Consider the following 18,836-nt stretch of genomic DNA (forward strand, 5'->3'; position numbering starts at 1 on the left):
CTTGCTTGGAGCTGCATCAAGGGTCAGTGAGATTTACTTCACAAGAGGAAACCCAAGGGAGCAGAGAGGAGCAGAGGCCAATGGGCACTACAGCCTTGTACGGCCGAGATGGCCAGACTTCAGAGCACTTACAACCAGGCAGACAAACAGATCCTGATTCAAGGTACAACACAGTGGAGGCATGACTGAAGCAGGACATTGGGAAATCTGCTCTGTCTGAGGAAAAGCTCTCTTTAGAGAATTGTAGAGAAGAAAGTGGAAATTGGAGGCTGGAGTCCAGTTGGAAAGGGCTGTAATAACCCACAGACTAGAGACCCACAGCCTGATAGCTGCTTTAGGTGCACAGGGCACACCTGAGGGAAAACGTCTCTCCCTCAACTTGATTTAACACAAGTTAAGAGATTTCACCGACACAGCGATGTTTGCCTCTTCAAAATAATGATAGTTGTAGCTATTTAAACTTCTCTGATTCTCACTCCCTCAAATCTCTACTTGGTCTTTCAAGTTTACAGGTGAGATGGGTACTGCCTCTTGGAATATAAGAATTACTTTTTTCTTATACATAAACTTTATGTCAGCCAATGTTAGCTTACGTACAGGTTGGCCATAAAATGTACCTTCTACAATTGTGCCCTATGACAAGATCTTGAATTCCTTTAAACTGTATGTGATCTTTAAAGAAGACATGAAGTATCAATTCTACAGGTAGGATAACCACTCCCTTGCACAATTTCATTAAATTATTGAAGCTTCTTGTAATGAACCCTTTTAAAGCATCAACTCAGCCCCTCTACCCTGGGACTTCCTCTGGACGATTCTAGTGCATTACCTTTCCCTCCTTCCTATCACAGCCATGGAGTGAACATGGAAGACTGCAATGGGCGCTGAGAGATGACTCACTCTCAGCTCACACACTCCTGATGCTAAGGGCCCAGGATCCATCGTTGTTTCTTCCTTTCCCAGGTCTTGTCTGATATACCTTTGCTTGAGTATAAGCAATTCCCTTTCTTGCTTTTGTGGGATTAGGTTACAACCAAAATAATTCTGACTCATATTTTCAGACAAGACTTTGCTAAGAAGAGTCACTAACTCTGGAGGACTCTAATGTATACAGCAAGTTAGTGATGCTATTATTTTTCCCAGCAATAAAACAATATTATGATAATAGTTTCAATTTCATTTTCCTAATAATAATCATACCACTATATAAAAGTACATATTTAGAATCTTATTATTCATGCTTGGAAAATTTTGTATTGGAATATTATATTAAAGATATCACCACACTCCTAAAATTTATGTTCTACAAGTGTATAATCTGACTATAGTTTATGAACCAATGAGAAAGATAACCATTCTTATATTTTAACGACAAAAAACTTAAGAACTCAGGCTTCCCTGGTGGCGCAGTGGTTGAGAGTCTGCCTGCCAATGCAGGGGACACGGGTTCGAGCCCTGGTCTGGGAGGATCCCGCGTGCCACGGGGCAACTGGGCCCGTGAGCCACAATTGCTGAGCCTGCGCGTCTGGAGCCTGTGCTCCACAACAAGAGAGGCCGCGATGGTGGGAGGCCCGCGCACCACAGTGAAGAGTGGCCCCCGCTTGCCACAGCTGGAGAGGGCCCTCGCACGGAAACGAAGACCCAACACAGCCATAAATAAATAAAATTAAAAAAACAAAAACAAAAACTTAAGAACTCCAGGTTTAGGAATGGTATAGCAAGAGACACTGTTCCATTTTATTTATAACAGTAAGAAATCAGAAACAACTTTTTTGTTCAACAATAGGAAACTGGTTTTAAAAAATCACAGAACCATAATTTAAGCCATAAAACAGAACTGTGAGCAAACAATAAAAATATGTTGTGAATGTATTTAATGACATGAAAAGATCTAGCTGTATATTCATTGTCTATTATCCCAATGTCTTCCTAGTGGAACCTAGTAGTTTTCTCTCTTCCATCCTCACTCAGCCTAACCTTTCTCCTATTTTATTGAGAAAACGCAATCAATCAGAAGAGACTTCTGCAATCTACTACCACAACATTTACGCACCAGCCAGCATCTCTGTCACATATGCTCCTCCCATATGTTTCACATATGTTTCAATGGCTGGAACCATCTTGGTGAAGACCAACCCTTCACTTAGACACTACATTCTGTCCCTCGGCGCCACCCACTGAAGAGTTGCACATTACTGTAATGACACAAGAGGGCGCTTTAAATGAGGAATCTTGTAAACCACTCCAAATCAAGTCTTGAATAGTCTTGAACAGGCAGACACAAGCACTCTTCATCCATACAAAGCTACAGAAGAAAAGAGAAAACAGAAACACATGAGCTGGTAAAAATTACCAACTTCGCTACCGACTCCACCAAAAAAAAACATGCACAGAAGAAAACTAACACAAAAATCCAAACTGAATTAAATATCCCAATTTAGGTATATGAAAAAGAAAACCCAACTTGAATTGAAATTCAAAAACTAAGTCCAGGGCTTCCCTGGTGGCGCAGTGGTTGAGAATCTGCCTGCTAATGCAGGGGACACGGGTTTGAGCCCTGGTCTGGGAAGATCCCACGTGCCGCGGAGCAGCTGGGCCCGTGAGCCACAACTACTGAGCCTGCGCGTCTGGAGCCTGTGCCCCGCAATGGGAGGGGCCGCAATAGTGAAAGGCCCGCGCACCGCGATGAAGAGCGGTCCCCGCACCGCGATGAAGAGTGGCCCCCGCTTGCCGCAACTAGAGAAAGCCCTCGCATGAACCGAAGACCCAACACAGCCAAAAATAAATAATAAATAAATAAATAAATAAAAAGTAGCTAAAAAAAAAAAACAAAAAACCTAAGTCCAAAACTGAACAAAAAAAATGGAAGTAGCCATAAAAAAAAGAACGAAATTGAGTTATTTGTAGTGAGGTGGATGGACCTAGGGTCTGTGGAAGTCAGAAAGGGAAAAACAAATACCGTACACTAACACATATATATGGAATCTAAAAAAAAAAAAAAAAAAGGTTCTGAAGAACCTAGGGGCAGGACAGGAATAAAGACACAGACATACATAGAGAATGGACTTGAGAACATGGGGAGAGGGAAGGGTAAGCTGGGACGAAGTGAGAGACTGGCATGGACATATATACACTACCAAATGTAAAATAGCTAGCTAGTGCGAAGCAGCCGCATAGCACAGGGAGATCTGTTCCGTGCTTTGTGACCACCTAGGGGGCAGGATAGGGAGGATGGGAGGGAGACACAAGAGGGAGGAGATATGGGGATATATGTGTATGTATAGCTGATTCACTTTGTTATAAAGCAGAAACTAACACACCATTGTAAAGCAATTATACTCCAATAAAGATAAAAAAAAAAAAGGAAGTAATGAAACAAGAGTTGACTGACCCCAGAAATGACAGAAGAAATAGTAATCACATCAAAAATGAAGACTATAATACAGACCAGATTTGAATGGAAACTTAATAAGGGTAATTGGACAAAAGTGGAAAAAGAAAAAGAATAAAAATTAGATGAAGAAAGTAAAACAAAGACCAAAAATAGAAAAACCATCACAGAGATAACATAATATACATAATAACTATAAATCAAACATTCCGTCATTTCAATAAATGTGAACGGATTAATTCACTTACCAAAAGAAAAAAATGGATTTCTGGTTTGGCTCACAGAGCAAAACCCAACTATATGCACTATTAAAGAAACAAACCTAAAACTGACTCAGAAAAGCTAAAAATAAAATGATGGGCAAATGAATATTAAAAGCAAATGCAAACAAATCTCTGGCTGCAATGTAGAATCTGAAACCACATCAAGAAATTTTCTGTACTGTTACATTAAAATCTATTAATATACATTGTAGGTTGGATGTATATTTTACACAAGCATATTTTATAATATCATGCATTATTTATTTGGAAAATATTACCTTACTAATTTATGCAGATCTTTCGAATGCTTCATTCTATACCATTTTAAGAATCACATTCTTTAATATCATCACCAATCAATCTTACCAAAAAGTCTTTAAGTACAGGAAAGCTTTCAAGCTCACAGAGGCAGATCAAATGTTGCTAAACTGTAATTTTTGCTCAAAAGCCAGAACTTTATCATCAATAACATATACTTTCAGTTGTTTTTCTTGAAAAGACAGGGTCACTCCATTCATTTGTGAAAATCTACCTGCCAAACATCCACATCTGAAAAAACCAGTTTGCCCCTCAGTTTTTTTTTTTTCTTTTTTCTTTTTTTGGTTGTGTTGGGTCTTCGTTGCTGCACGCGGGCTTCCTCTAGTTCTGTTGAGCGGGGGCCACTCTTCACTGTGGTGTGCGGGCTTCTCATTCCAGTGGCTTCTCTTGTTGCAGAGCACAGGCTCCAGGTGTGCGGGCTCAGTAGTTGCGGCTCGTGGGCTCTAGAGCACAGGCTCAGTAGTTGTGGCGCACGGGCTTAGTTGCTCCACGGCATGTGGGATCTTCCCAGACCAGGGATCAAACCCGTGTCCTCTGCACTGGCAGGTGGATTCCTAACCACTGTACCACCAGGGAAGTCCCTGTCCCTGAGTTATTCTTTCACGTAAAAGAGTATTCATGAAAAGGTGTTCAACATCACTAATTAGGGAAATGCAGATCAAAACTACAATGAGATAACCACCTTTTATACCCATTAGGTAGGCTACTATCAAAACAACTGAAAATAACAAGTGTTGATGAGAATGGGAGAAATTGGAACCCTGTGTACTGTTGGTGGAAATGTAAAAATGGTACAGCCTCTTGGGAAACAGTATGGCGGTTCCTCAAAAAATTCAATTATCACATTCTATTCTAGATAGAATTATCTAGATAGAATTATCTAGATAGAATTATCACATTCTATTCTATTCTATTCTAACGGATCCAGCAATTTCACTTCTGGTTATATACTCAGAATTGAAAGCAAGGTTTCAAAAAGATATCTGCACATCCATGGTCACAGCAGCATTATTCACAATAGTTAAAAAATGGAAGCAACCCAAGTAACCATTGACAGATGGGTGGTTAAGCAAAATGTGGTAGATACATACAATGGAATTTTTTTTTTTTTAATTTTTTGGCTGCGCCATGCAGCATGTGAGATCTCAGTTCCCCAACCAGGAATCGAACCCGCACCCCCTGCGTTGGGAGTGCAGAGTCTTAACCACGGGATCGCCAGGCAAGTCCCAATACAATGGAATATTATTCAGCCTTAAGAAAGGATTGAAATTCTGAAATATGCTACAACGTGGATGAACCTTGAAGATACACATTAAGTGAAATAAGTCAGTCACGAAAAGATAAATACTGTATGATTCCACTTACAAGAGTTACCTTGAGTAGTCAAAAATCATAAAGACAGAAAGTAAAATGGTGATTGCCAAGGGCCTGGGGAAGGGTGAAATGGGGAGTTCTTCTTCAATGGGTATGAAGTTTCAGTTTTGCAAGATGCATGGTGGCGATGGCTGCACAACAATATGCCTGTACTCAAATACCAGTGAATCATACACTTAAAAATGGTTACGATGGTAAATATGTTATGTGTACTTTACCACAATTTAGAAAAAAAAAAGCATGCATCCATTCCTATCTTCTCAAGTATTTATTTTCAAATAAGAAACAAGCATTGAATTTTGGAGGAAGTCTTTTCAGCATCTACAGAAATAATCATGAAATGAAAGACTACCATTTTGCTGTTTTTCCATGATAATCCTTGTAAAACTACATGACTTTTAAAACTATCTAAATATACTACCTTGATAAAAAATATTTAATGAAACAAACTTCTAAGATATAAATCAAATAGTACATTGAGAGAAATTTATAGGTTTAGATGTATGTATTAGAAAAGGAAACAATCAATTTTTGGGCAAAATAAGCTCGAAGAATGTAAAATCAATGCTATAATAAAGAACAGAAATTAATGAAATGGAAGATTAATATAAAACAGAATTAACAAAAGCAAAGTTGGTTCTTTATAAAGGATAACAGAACTGTTAAACCTCCAGAAAAGTTGATCAAGAAGAACAAAAGGGGCTTCCCTGGTGGTGCAGTGGTTAAGAATCCGCCTGCCAATGCAGGGGACACAGGTTTGATCCCTGGTTCAGGAAGATCCCACATGCTGCGGAGCAACTAAGCCTGTGTGCCACAACTGCTGAACCTGCCCTCTAGAGCCTGCGAGCCACAGCTATTGAGCCCGTGTGCCACAACTACTGAAGCCCTTGTGCCTAGAGCCCATGCTCCGCAACAAGAGAAGCCACTGCAATAAGAAGCCCGCGCACTGCAACATAGAGTGGCCCCCACTTGCCACAACTAGAGAAAGCCCGCGCACAGCAACAAAGAAACAAAGGCAGCCAAAAGTAAATAAATAAAATAAATTTATTTAAAAAAAGAATAAAAGGCACAAATAATCAATATAAGGAATAAAAAGGCAGCTATAATTTCAGATGCTACAGATATTAAGAAGAAAAGAGAATATCATGATTATGCCAAAACATTCAAAAATTTTTAATTTAAATTAGAAAATTTTGTTTATCTCAGGAATGCAAGGGTAGCTTAACATTTCTAAATCCATAGATATAATTCGTCACAGCAGAATAGAAAAACTCGTGCTCATCTCAAAAGAATTCCAAAAAATCCAACATCTACATCTATTCACGATTATAAAACAAAGAAACAAAAATCTCTAAAACTTTTATCAAACTACAATTTGAAGAGAATTTCCTTAATCTGATAAAGAGCATCTACCAGAAAATCACAGCAAAGATTGCAGTCAATTGAGGAAGTATTAACAGCAGTCCCTTTAACATCTAGGACAAAAGTGCACTATCGCTACTTTTATTTAAAATTGTAGGGGAGGGCTTCCCTGGTGACACAGTGGTTGAGAATCTGCCTGCCAATGCAGGGGACACGGGTTCGAGCCCTGGTCTGGGAAGATCCCCCATGCCGCGGAGCAACTAGGCCCGTGAGCCACAACTACTGAGCCTGCGCGTCTGGAGCCTATGCTCCGCAACAAGAGAGGCCACGATAGTGAGAGGCCCGCGCACTGCGATGAAGAGTGGCCCCCGCTTGCCACAACTAGAGAAAGCCCTCGCACAGAAACGAAGACCCAACACAGCCATAAATAAATAAAAATAAATTTTAAAAAAAATTATTAAAAAAAAAAAAAAGAGAACACAACTGAGAGCCCAGAAATAAATCCTTACATTTAGTTCAACTGATTTTTGACAAAGGTGCCAAGGCAACTCAGTGGGGAAAGGGTAGTTTTTTAAAATGCTTGCTGGAACAATTGGATATCTATATGCAAAACAAAAATTTGGATCCTAACTCACACCATTCCCAAAAATTAACTCAAAATGAATCACAGACGTAAATATAAGAGCTAAAACTATTTAAAAAAATTTAGAAGAAAACATAAAAGTGAATCTTGTGGCCTTGGATTGGACAAAGAATTTTTAGATGAAACACCAAAAGCATGATCCATGACAAAAAAAACTGATAAAGTGTACTACGACAAAATGAAAACGTTCATGCTTCAATAGACACTTTTTAAAAGGCAAGCACAAATTGGGACAAAAAGACAAAGCCACAGATTGAGGCAAAATATTTGCAAATTATATATCTGATAAAGGATTTGTATCCAACATATATAAAGAACACTTACAACTCAATTATAAGCTTACAACCCAATTAAAAAATGGACAAAGATCTGAATCCACTAACAGCACATGAAAAGATGCTCAACACCGTTAGTCATTAGAAAAATGCAAATTACAACTACAATGAGATTCCAGCTCACCCCTAACAGAAAAGCTATAATCAAAACAGCTGACAATAACAAGCATTGGTGAGGATGTGAAGAAACTAAAATCCTCCTACATTGCTGTCTGGAATGTAAAATGATGCAGCCACTTTGTAAAACAATATGGCAGTTCTTAAAAAGTTAAACATGTATTTACTGTCAGACCCAGAAATTCCACTAAAGTAGTAACCTACTCAAGATAAATAAAAATGTATGTCCGCACAGCTAATAATAAGCTCATCCTGATTCTTCCTCTTACCAATACTTCCTTGATGCAACCTAAGGTTTTCTGTGATCTCAAGTAGTCACCTCTTGATCCCATGACCTAGAAATAAGTCATCCCTGCTTGAGGAAATGAAAAAGTACTTCAAATTAACACAGGTCCAAATCTACCCTGAATTGACAGCCACCCCACCAGCACCAAAAAGTTCCACAAAACCCACTTGTTCCTAATTGTACCACCAAAAGGGAAAAAAGTCCTTAGATGAGAAGTTCCTCAAGAGAATATTCATTTATGCATTTGGTAGCTTCGTAACATTGATTTTCTGTGATATCCCCAAGGCATATTTTGACAATGTATTAGAATTCTCATTTTCCCAAAAAAAAAAAAAGTATGTCCACAACACAAAGATTCACACACAAATGCTCACAGCAGAATTATTCATAATAACTAAAAATTGGAAATAACACAAATATCTATCAATTGGTGAAAGGATAAAAAAAAAGTGGTATATCCATACAATGGAATAATGGAGCAATTATTTTTTTTAAAAATCACTGATATATGCTAAAGCATTGATGAATCTCAAAACCATTATACTATATGAAAACAGCCAGAAGCAAAAGACCACATGCTGGGGCTTCCCTGGTGGCGCAGTGGTTGAGAATCCACCTGCCAAGGCAGGGGACACGGGTTTGAGCCCTGGTCCGGGAAGATCCCACGTGCCGCAGATCAACTAAGCCCGTGAGCCACAACTACTGAGCCTGTGTGCCACAACTACTGAAGCCCACACACCTAGAGACCATGCTCCGCAACAAGAGAAGCCACTGCAACGAGAAGCCCGCGCACCGCAACTATAGAGAGCCCACGCGCAGCAAAGAAGACCCAACTCAGCCAAAAATAAAAAAAACAAAACAAAACCAAAAACAAAAAAAGACCACATGTTGAAATTTATATGAAATACCCAGAAAAGGCAAATCTAGAAAATTCATCAGTGGGATTGGGAAGTGACCGCAAATGGGTAAAAGGAATCTTTTGGGGGTGTCAAAAACCTTCTAAAACTAGATTTTGTGATGCTATGCAACTCTGTAAATTTACCAAATAATATTGAATTATACACTTAAAACAAGTGATATATAAATCATACCTCAATAAAGCTATTTTTAAAAAAACTAACAAAGTAAAAGGGTCCAAAATAGTCAAGGTGCTCGCTCCTGAAGAACATTAGAAAAATTATCAAACTATATCAAAATCCAACAAAGCTCCAGTAATTAAGGCAGCAGAGTACTAGAGCGAAAGACAAAAGGAACAGAACAGAGACCCCAGAAATAGACCTCTGTTTGAAGGAAACTCGATATATACCAGAGGGGGCATTACAAATCAGTGGGGAAAGGGCAGTCTTTTCAGTTGAATGGTTCTGGGAGATTGGTTATCCATATGGGGAAAAAAAAGAAAATCAAGTCCCTATAGCACCCTGTTTAAAAAAAAAAAAAAAAATCAATTAGTCTTAATTCTTTCCTTTTCCCTATACCCACAGCTGCCCTCTTTTTTGTGTAATTAAAAATTTGTTTTATTGAGGTATTATTGACATATAACATTACATTGGCTTTAGGTGTACAACATAACTCAGTATTTGTATAGACTGAGAAATGACTGTTACAATAAGACTAGTTACCACCTAACACCATACATACTTAACTTTTAGGATTTACTCTCTCAGCAACTTTCAAGTATGCTCTACAACATTACTGACTATAGTCACCATGCCGTACACTACAGCCCCATGACCTATTTATTTTATTGCTGGAAGTCTGTACCTCTTGACCCCTTTCTTCACCTGTTTCACCCACTGCCCAATCCCCATCCCCTCTGGTAACCACCACTCTCTGTTCTCTGTATCTGTGATTTTGGTTTGGTTTTATTTGTCCATTTGTTTTGTTTTTTAGACATAAGTGAAATCATAACGGTATTTGTCTTTCTCTGACTTATTCTGCTTAGCGTAATTCCCTCAAGTTCCCTTCAGAAAAATTTTCATGTAATTTAGCAATTCCTCCCACATGGAAAGTACAGAAAGTAGAGTATACTTTCCTACTCCCTGACTTTGGGCTTGGCTATGTGACTTACTTTGGTCAATGGGTTGTAAGTAAACGTGATGTGATACAAACAGGACCTTGCCCTCTTGTCCTTCTGCCAATGCCATGAGAAAAACATGCCCCAGCTAGCCCCTTGGTCCCAGGAGGACAGTGAGACAAATGTGGGGCAGAACCATCCCAGTGGTTCTGCTTTATGAAGCACAACCAACCCAGCCAGAGGCAGCCTGTATCAGCCTATTCCCAGCCAATCTGCAGATGCATGGAAAAAGAAATGTTTATTTTTATATGCTACTGAGAGTCTTGTGGTTGGTTTTAAACACCATTATTGTGACAACTGTTAACTGATAGAATTTCCAAAGGATTAAAATATAAATGTAAAAAGCAAAACTACAAAAACCTAAAAAAAATTTAAGTACTTTACAGCCTCATGATAGGGAAGGATTTCTTAAGCAAGACACAAAAAACACAAAACCTACCATAAAGAAAAAGATTGCCAAAACAAGTAATTCTGCTCACTGAAACGCCTTTAAAAAAGTGAAAAGACAGCCCACAAAATGGGAGAAGACTTGTCACACATATGTCACAAACAATTTATATATAAAAATCAATTTATAAAGGACAATCAGCCCAGTAGAAACATAGGCAAAAGACATTAATGGCATTTCACCGGAGATGAAGCTCAAAAGCCAGTAAGTATAAGAAAAAATGCTGAACTTTATGAAAATAAAGCTATGCGGCACCATTTTTACACCCACTAAATTGGCCAAAACATTTAAAGTCACGACAATATAAAGCATTAGTGAGTGGGGAGCAACAGAAATTCTTTTACACAGTTGATGGCAATAAAAACTGTTGTAAGTACTTCAGTAAAGATTGGTATTATCTTAAGTTTTAAGATGATACAACAATTCTACTCCTTGGTACACTCAGGACAACTCACACACATTTTCATCAGAAGACATGTAAAACAGTTATTTATAGTAACAGTTTATATTTTAAAAATTGAAAATAACCTCAATGTCCGTCAATAGTAGAATGACTAAATAATTTGTAACATATTCATAGAATAAATGCTATACAAGAGTAAAAATGAATGACAGCTGCATGCATATACATGAATGAATCTTACAAGCATAAGGCTGAGTGAAAATAACAAGTCACCAGTAAGTATAGAATATGATACTGTTTAATATCCAAACCCAAGCAAAACTAAATATAATATTTGGTGAATCATACACATTTGGTAAATTTACAATGAAACAAAACAGAAGAATAAAAATACAAAAAGACAGTGACAAATCCAGAAAGGGAAGCAGGCCCATGGAGATCCACATATGTATCTATTTATATGTATCAAATACTTTATAAGTTTTTAGTGGGGTAGGAGAGAAAAAGACTTCTATTTGAGAAATGTAAAAAGGCCTATGTCCCCATGCCAATTTCTAGAGACATTTCAGAGGGGGAAAAAAGTGTTAAATCATTAATTTTACCTTTTTATGTATCTTATTTTCATGATGACTTCTTTTCAGGATTCAAAACCTAATACGGGGGAAAGAAAATCACACAATCATTTGTATGCATTAAATTCAGGTACATCATCATACTCTTGTAATTTTCTAAAGATTCCAATAGTATTCATCCTAGTAATCATCTAATAATATTTACTATAAGGGGAACTGGAAAATGACTTTTATATTTATCATTTTTTCCACATACATTCATGCTAATAAACAACCAAATATTCGGTATAATTTCTAATTCCAGGGTAACCCTTCATATTTCACCATTAAAAATATCCAGAAACAAGGACCTTTGACTTCCAAATATTTGCATATAGTCAAGGGAACTTCTGCCGCAAGAAGGAATGGTTTGGTTTAAAAGAATCTTTTATTTTCACTTATATTTCAGTTTAATTTTGAAGAGACTAGCTCCAACTAACACATGGGAAATGAAAGATCATAAACGACTATTATTTTTCAATTATCTTTTCTTACATCTGAAACAATATTTGAAGAAAACTTTGAAATAACTACTTAAGTATGTTTTGATGTAACCCTAAAATATTTATCAACCAATGATCCTTAACTTTCCTTCTAAGAGTATAACAGGAGTACTATTTCTATTTGCTTTGTTTTCCTTTGGTTAACTTAGCCACTAAGGTTGCTAACTACACTGAAGGTTTTAAGAACAGTCCAATTTACACCAGCAGTAAGTATAAATTTTCCTTTAAGCTATAAGGAAAAATATACAAATGAATTTTCTAAACTGAAGTAAATCCTTAGATTATCAGTCCTAATATAACCCATATGCTACCCTATGAGGCACTCTCCTTAAGGAACTGTGAGTGTCTTTTCAAATTCCACCCTTAGTTCAAACGTATTCTTTAAAAAAGAAAAACAAATATTAAAATTGTACTTACTTTAGCCAACAGTTCTTGTGTTTCAGCAGTCAGTGGATCATGTGAAAACTTGCAATATTCTCCCTGATAACATTTTGCTCCTGTATGGTAAAACTTGCAAGGATACTCATGTTAACCCAAACGTTAAGGAAAAGAACAACTGTAATCCAACTAAAATAATTTGTTATTAATTTAGTAACTTTATTTTTCCTACGTAAAGTTCTTTTCTACTAGTAGAAACAAATTCTCTATTTAAAATATGAAACAGTAAATTATTAACTGGGTTATAAGAAAAATCTAATTTTAGGATGATTATGAAGTTTATTGCCTATCACAGGACACTTTTTTCCTTCATATCCATTCTTAAAATAAACTACAGGTATATTTCACTGATATAAGAGAGGGATGTGTATTTTAAATACTTTGAGAAATGGGATTATTTTTAAAGCATTCTTTTGCAGTGGGGGGATTAAAGTCAATGACAATGATATGTCTTACAAATCTGGATCCTTCATATATTAGGCTTGTATAAAATAGGATCAATTTATACAGCTTCGAAATTGTTTTCTAGGAAAAATTTCTCAAGTTAGAATTTGCGATTTCTTGTATTGAATGACTGAAGGAAAACAACTTTTGTGTTGATCAAATATCCAGTTACCCTAAAATGTTTATGTTCGTATTTTTACAACATGTCTAGACCATTTACACTGAAGAGTTAGGGTTATTCTTCAAATTAAGGGACAATTAACCTCTATACAGTACAGAATGTGCAGAAAACGAGTACTCCCAAACAGTGCAATTCCTGCCTCTTTTATGAAGTAAATTACATGAATATAGATTCAATTAGTGGATGTCACAGCAGAAATTCAGAAAAAGTTTTTCTGGGACCTGAATAGATCTCACGAACCAGTTACACTACCCAGGTTGAGAGGATGTGCATTTGAGAGAATTTCTAAAGACTCTTGCTTGGGGGAAAAAGAAAAAAATCTCTGTACAATTTAATCACTTCAATACTGAGTTGAGCTTGGATAATGTGATTTTGCCATGGCTAAAACACTGGTTTCACTCAAAATTTTACATTCATGTAAATGTTTATGAAAATTAAAGTTACTGTACCTGTGATAAAGGATATTATGCAAATATAGACAGTTTTCACCTCTGGTACAATATCCTTGTACATAAAACTTACACATTTCCTTCTTCTTCTCTATCTCTGCAGCATGATCAAATTTACACTGGTCTCCCTGGGCCAAAAGAAGGAACAAGGAAAAACCATTATTCCTCATAGTTAAGTCATTACAATTCCTACTTAACTCAATGATTCTAGAAGAAAACAAAGTCTTAGAAGCAGTACAGTCTAATTCTTAACGAGCTATCATAACCACATCACGTATATATATCTGCTTAAAAATCTGTCAAGTCCTTAATATTTTTAACACAAAGCATTTTAAAAAAATTATCTACTTTCCTAAACGTAAAAGAATCTTTCAGTAAAATTTTCTAATTGAAACTTTCCCAGAAGGAAACGGTTCTAGAATTGTACAGGTATGCTTTTGGAGTGTCTAATGGAAAGAGGAGTTGGTTTTAGTACATTTTTGCTATATCTTACATTTTAGTATATTTTTGCTTACACATTTTTTATACCTTAATACATTTCCTTTCAAGAAAATATTTACAAATTTGTTTTCCCTGGCGTTGCACCGTATGTTGGTTGATGAATCCCTGACTCATTCTCACAGGCTGCTGCTTCTCTTTAGGTTTACCATCCTTTGAAAACAAAAACAAAAAACTAAATGTGAGAAATAAAAAGTTAAATATTTTACTCCATTGTACAAAAAAAATGTGTTTTTAAAATTAATTAATTATTTATTTATTTTTGGCTGCATTGGGTCTTCGTTGCTGTGTGCAGGCTTTCTCTAGTTGCGCCGAGCGGGGGCTACTCTCTATTGCAGTGCACGGGCTTCTCATTGCGGTGCCTTCTCTTGTTGTGCAGCACAGGCCCTAGGCACATGGGCTTCAGTAGTTGTGGCACACGGGCTTCAGCAGTTGCAGCTCACGGGCTCTAGAGCGCAGGCTCAGTAGTTGTGGCGCATGGGCTTAGTTGCTCCACGGCATGTGGGATCTTCCCAGACCAGGGATCAAATCTGTGTCCCCTGCATTGGCAGGCAGATTCTTATCCACTGCGCCACCAGGGAAGGCCGTACAAAATTATTTTAAACCACTTTTAAAAACATTAAAAAGTAACTCTTCTGAATTGGCCTGCAGGTAAGATGTGGGCTTTTGTACATCAGTTGAAAAAAATGAATGTTTTGTCAGTTTCAACAGCATTCCATCACTGAACATTATGAATATTTTATTGTACCTTGCCCTCGTTTTAAAAAATTAATTTAAAAATTTTAAAAGGAAAGTACCACTACTTCTGATTAAAAAGTGAAGCCTAAGAACAAGGCTCTTTAGAACAATGGGGACAAACCGCAAAATCATAAGGTAAACCGAAAGTAGTGTGATCTTTCATTTCAATGAGATGCTCACTACGTGTGAGCTGAGTGTACTGATGAGCTCAAATTAACAAACATAATTAGAAATATACCCTCAAAAATGGCAATAAAGGTATGAAAACAAAAGGGGAATTTCATTTTAGGTCTTTAGAAACATAAATCACTTTTAGTGTGTTAACTTGTGGTACAACTTACAGCTTCTATGTACCATATACCCGCATACAGTCTTAGGAATTCAGTTAAGTACAAAGAAGGGAGCTGGCTGTATATTTATGTGATCTGCTTTGCAATAGTGTCAGACTTCCACTTAGCACGATCAAAATTATGTGTCTAATAAATATGTCAGTTTTAACTCTGGGTTTTATTTTGATTGTTATTAAATTCTAACATATATGTTTACAATTTGTTCCTCATGTAGCAGGGTTGTCAGCTTTGGCTGAATAATCATTTGAGTCAATCTAAACCAAACGCAAGGGGGGGACTTCCCTTGTGGTCCAGTGGTTAAGACTCCACGCACCCAGTGCAGGGGGCCCAGGTTGTCAGGCAACTAGAGCCCACATGCCGCAACTAAAGATCCCGCATGAAGCAACTAAGACCTGGCGCAGCCAAATAAATAAATAAATACGTAAATAAATATATATTAAAACAAACAAACAAACAAACAAAGGAAAGGGAAACTGCCTGGGTCTAGCCCTACCTTGGCCCTTGTGACTACAGGCAATTACCGAAACCCTAGGGCTTCGGATTCCTCCCTTGTAAAATAGATTTTATATAAATACATTTCAATCTATAATATTTGGTATTTCTAATATTTTACCACCCTCAACTCTTGCCTCCTGAACCAAGCCTAACAAAAAAAAGGTGGCCATCCAGCTTAGAAGCCCTCAGAAAAGCAGAGTCCAGAGGAGTCACTTATTGTTCTACCATGATTACATCTGCAGACCAAGGAAGAGGAACTTCTACAAAGCAAAATCAAAATTCAAAGCAAAATCAAAATTCCAGGAGGGTAGGGAGTGTCTGATAAGGTCAAAGCTCAAAAATATTCATTTTTAATTTCCAGAGGGAGTCAAAAACCAACAGACCAGGGACTTTAATAGTAGAAACTCTGGGGCTTCCCTGGTGGCGCAGTGGTTGAGAATCTGCCTGCCGATGCGGGGGGCACGGGTTCGAGCCCTGGTCTGGGGGGATCCCACATGCCGCGGAGCAACTGGGCCCGTGAGCCACAATTACTGAGCCTGTGCTCCACAGCAGAGAGGCCACGATAGTGAGAGGCCCGCGCACCGCGATGAAGAGTGGCCCCCACTTGTCGCAACTAGAGAAAGCCCTCGCACAGAAACGAAGACCCAACACAGCCATAAGTAAATAAATAAATAGATAGATAGATAGATAGATAGATAGCCAGACCCTTAGCTCTGAAAAAAAAAAAAAAAACAGTAGAAACTCTGTAAGACTCTGTAGCCTTTGGAATGCCCTCATGGCTATCTTATATTCTCCCTGCCTCCCAAATCTGTTTTTGCACAGCCCTCAGAAATCAGGGGGCTTGTGTGCATGTATACAGGGGCAACAGGTATGACACTAAGGCTTGAGTGGGCGCTGGCAGGTAACGAGTGTGAGGGAAGGCAGCCCAACAGTGAGAAAGAACCCACGGAGTCCACTGGAGGTAAGAGGAGATCCCATTGGGGTGCAAGATAAAAATCCAAGGGCAGGCAGTGCCCTCCGACAGGCATATATTCTCATACCTGTTCCTGTGAGCCATTGTTCCTCAGGGAAGCGTTTGATCCTTTGTCTCCAGTGCCAGGCCATTTTCGCTTCATTTTCTTCTGTTTACCATTCTTGTGCACAGCTTTAAGGTTTTTATTTTTATTTTTTCGTTTAACAGCTAAAAGCAAGAAAGTTAAATTTAAAGATGATATAAAAGTACAATAGCAGTTTACCCTTAAGAAGTATATTCTATAGGGCTTCCCTGGTGGCGCAGTGGTTGAGAATCTGCCTGCTAATGCAGGGGACACGGGTTCGAGCCCTGGTCTGGGAAGATCCCACATGCCGCGGAGCAACTGGGCCCGTGAGCCACAATTACTGAGCCTGCGCGTCTGGAGCCTGTGCTCCGCAACAAGAGAGGCCGCGATAGTGAGAGGCCCGCGCACTGTGATGAAGAGTGGCCCCCACTTGCCACAACTAGAGAAAGCCCTCGCACAGAAACGAAGACCCAACACAACCATAAATAAATAAATAAATAAATAAATAAATAAAAGAAGTATATTCTATAATAATCCAGGAAAACTTCTCCACTGCTCAAAGAGTAATAACTAGGATGATGCCGACCTGTCTTTCTAGAAGCTCTTGGATTAATATATTCCGGATCCCAAATTAATTCTTTGTGAAAATATATAAGGTATTATTGGGGAAAAAAACAAGATAATTCATGAAATCAATCTTGCTAGCCATCAGCCAGATCCTTTTGAAGTGTTCAGAGTACAATGGATCTAAGTAGGAACTGCTATAGCACTGTAACAGTAAAACCTTCAAATGTTTTAAATGACCTCATATATGGCTGTCAGATTACTCACTGAAAACATTTTATATATATTAAGTTTATCTATAGATCCATTTTAAATAGAAGAACATTTAAAGAGGAGAAAAAAAATGAGAAGATTAAGAATTTCATTTACAATTGTCATTTATTCTCTTATCTGTGGCTTAATTTCATTTTAGTAATCTAAAAGAATATATTTCTGAGTTTAGTCTGATACACTACCATCCCAGACATTAATTAAACCCATCCTTCTTTAGAGGACAGCAAACAGGTATTTCCTGTCCTTCACACATGCTGAGGCCAGGGATTTAGCATTCTCCCTTTCAAAGTAGTCATGTCCTTTGAAAACCCTCCTGCACTCTCCGCTCCTCCCGCAAACTGAGCGTTTGTACACCAAGTGACCAGCTCACATTTGGTGTAAAGATCCAGGAAAACGTGATCTTATCATGAGATAAAATGCAAGTGAAACCCTCCCCCCATCCATATATGGACAAATGTGACTGCTTCTCTAGATAACTTTAAATGATAAAATAATTGGACTCTTACCTTTACCTTTCTGGGTATCCTTTGCTCCCTCTTTCTTCACAGATTCTTCAGGAAGCGGTAAGGATTGAGTAACATTTGCCATCTCTTTAGCTTGTATATATTGTTGAAGCTCTTTAGCAAAATTATCTTCTGATTCCTGACTGCAGATATCATTATCACTATATACATCATAGTCCTTACTTCTTGATTTTCTACGTTGCAAATTCTTCCGTGATGTAGAGTTTCCAAAGTGCCTAAACTAAGTGAAAATTACATTTTCAATTTTTAAAACCCAGCATGATTCAAAACAATCTGGTTATAAAGAAGCAGCAAAGACTGGCCATGAATTGATCATTGTTGAGGTTGGGAGATGGGTACACAGGGGTTTCATATGCTATTCTTTCCATTCTTATGTATATGAAATTTTCCAGAATTTAAAAAATATATATATATATATCTCCTTAAAGATGGTTTGAGGGAAGATTCTGAATTTGTACACTGTGTATACTTTACTGAATTGAAAGACTAAAGCCGTGGGGGGGTGGGATGAATTGGGAGATTGGGATTGACATATATACACTAATCTGTATAAAATAGGTAACTAATGAGAACCTGCTGCATAGCACAGGGAACTCCACTTCGTTGTACGGTAGAAACTAACACAACATTGTAAAACAACTATACCCCAATAAAAGAAAAAAAGAAAAGAAAAAAGAAAGACTAAAGCCCCATATCTTAATTATTTGATGTAAAGGA

General features: G+C 37.7%; 1 protein-coding gene across 4 annotated transcripts in view; it reads right to left on the bottom strand.

The window, feature by feature from the left end:
• Nucleotides 1-1,715: 1,715 nt before the first annotated feature.
• ZC3H8 (zinc finger CCCH-type containing 8) overlaps nucleotides 1,716-18,836 on the bottom strand; it is a 30,024-nt gene continuing 12,903 nt past the window's right edge. Inside the window, exons 2-8 of one of the 4 annotated variants that reach the window (XM_057558601.1) lie at nucleotides 18,102-18,334; nucleotides 16,762-16,901; nucleotides 14,169-14,291; nucleotides 13,655-13,768; nucleotides 12,546-12,653; nucleotides 11,617-11,665; nucleotides 1,716-2,305 (exon numbers count right to left, since the gene is read on the bottom strand). In XM_057558601.1, coding sequence (XP_057414584.1) covers nucleotides 11,636-11,665; nucleotides 12,546-12,653; nucleotides 13,655-13,768; nucleotides 14,169-14,291; nucleotides 16,762-16,901; nucleotides 18,102-18,334 — 748 coding nt within the window. In that variant the 3' untranslated portion in view covers nucleotides 1,716-2,305; nucleotides 11,617-11,635. Of the gene's footprint in view, nucleotides 2,306-11,616; nucleotides 11,666-12,545; nucleotides 12,654-13,654; nucleotides 13,769-14,168; nucleotides 14,292-16,761; nucleotides 16,902-18,101; nucleotides 18,340-18,836 lie in introns of all 4 variants that reach the window. The other 3 variants (XM_057558600.1, XM_057558599.1, XM_057558598.1) reach the window with 3 other exon arrangements.

This window comes from Balaenoptera acutorostrata, chromosome 12 (genome assembly GCF_949987535.1).
Source record: "Balaenoptera acutorostrata chromosome 12, mBalAcu1.1, whole genome shotgun sequence".
Classification (NCBI taxonomy): domain Eukaryota; kingdom Metazoa; phylum Chordata; class Mammalia; order Artiodactyla; family Balaenopteridae; genus Balaenoptera; species Balaenoptera acutorostrata.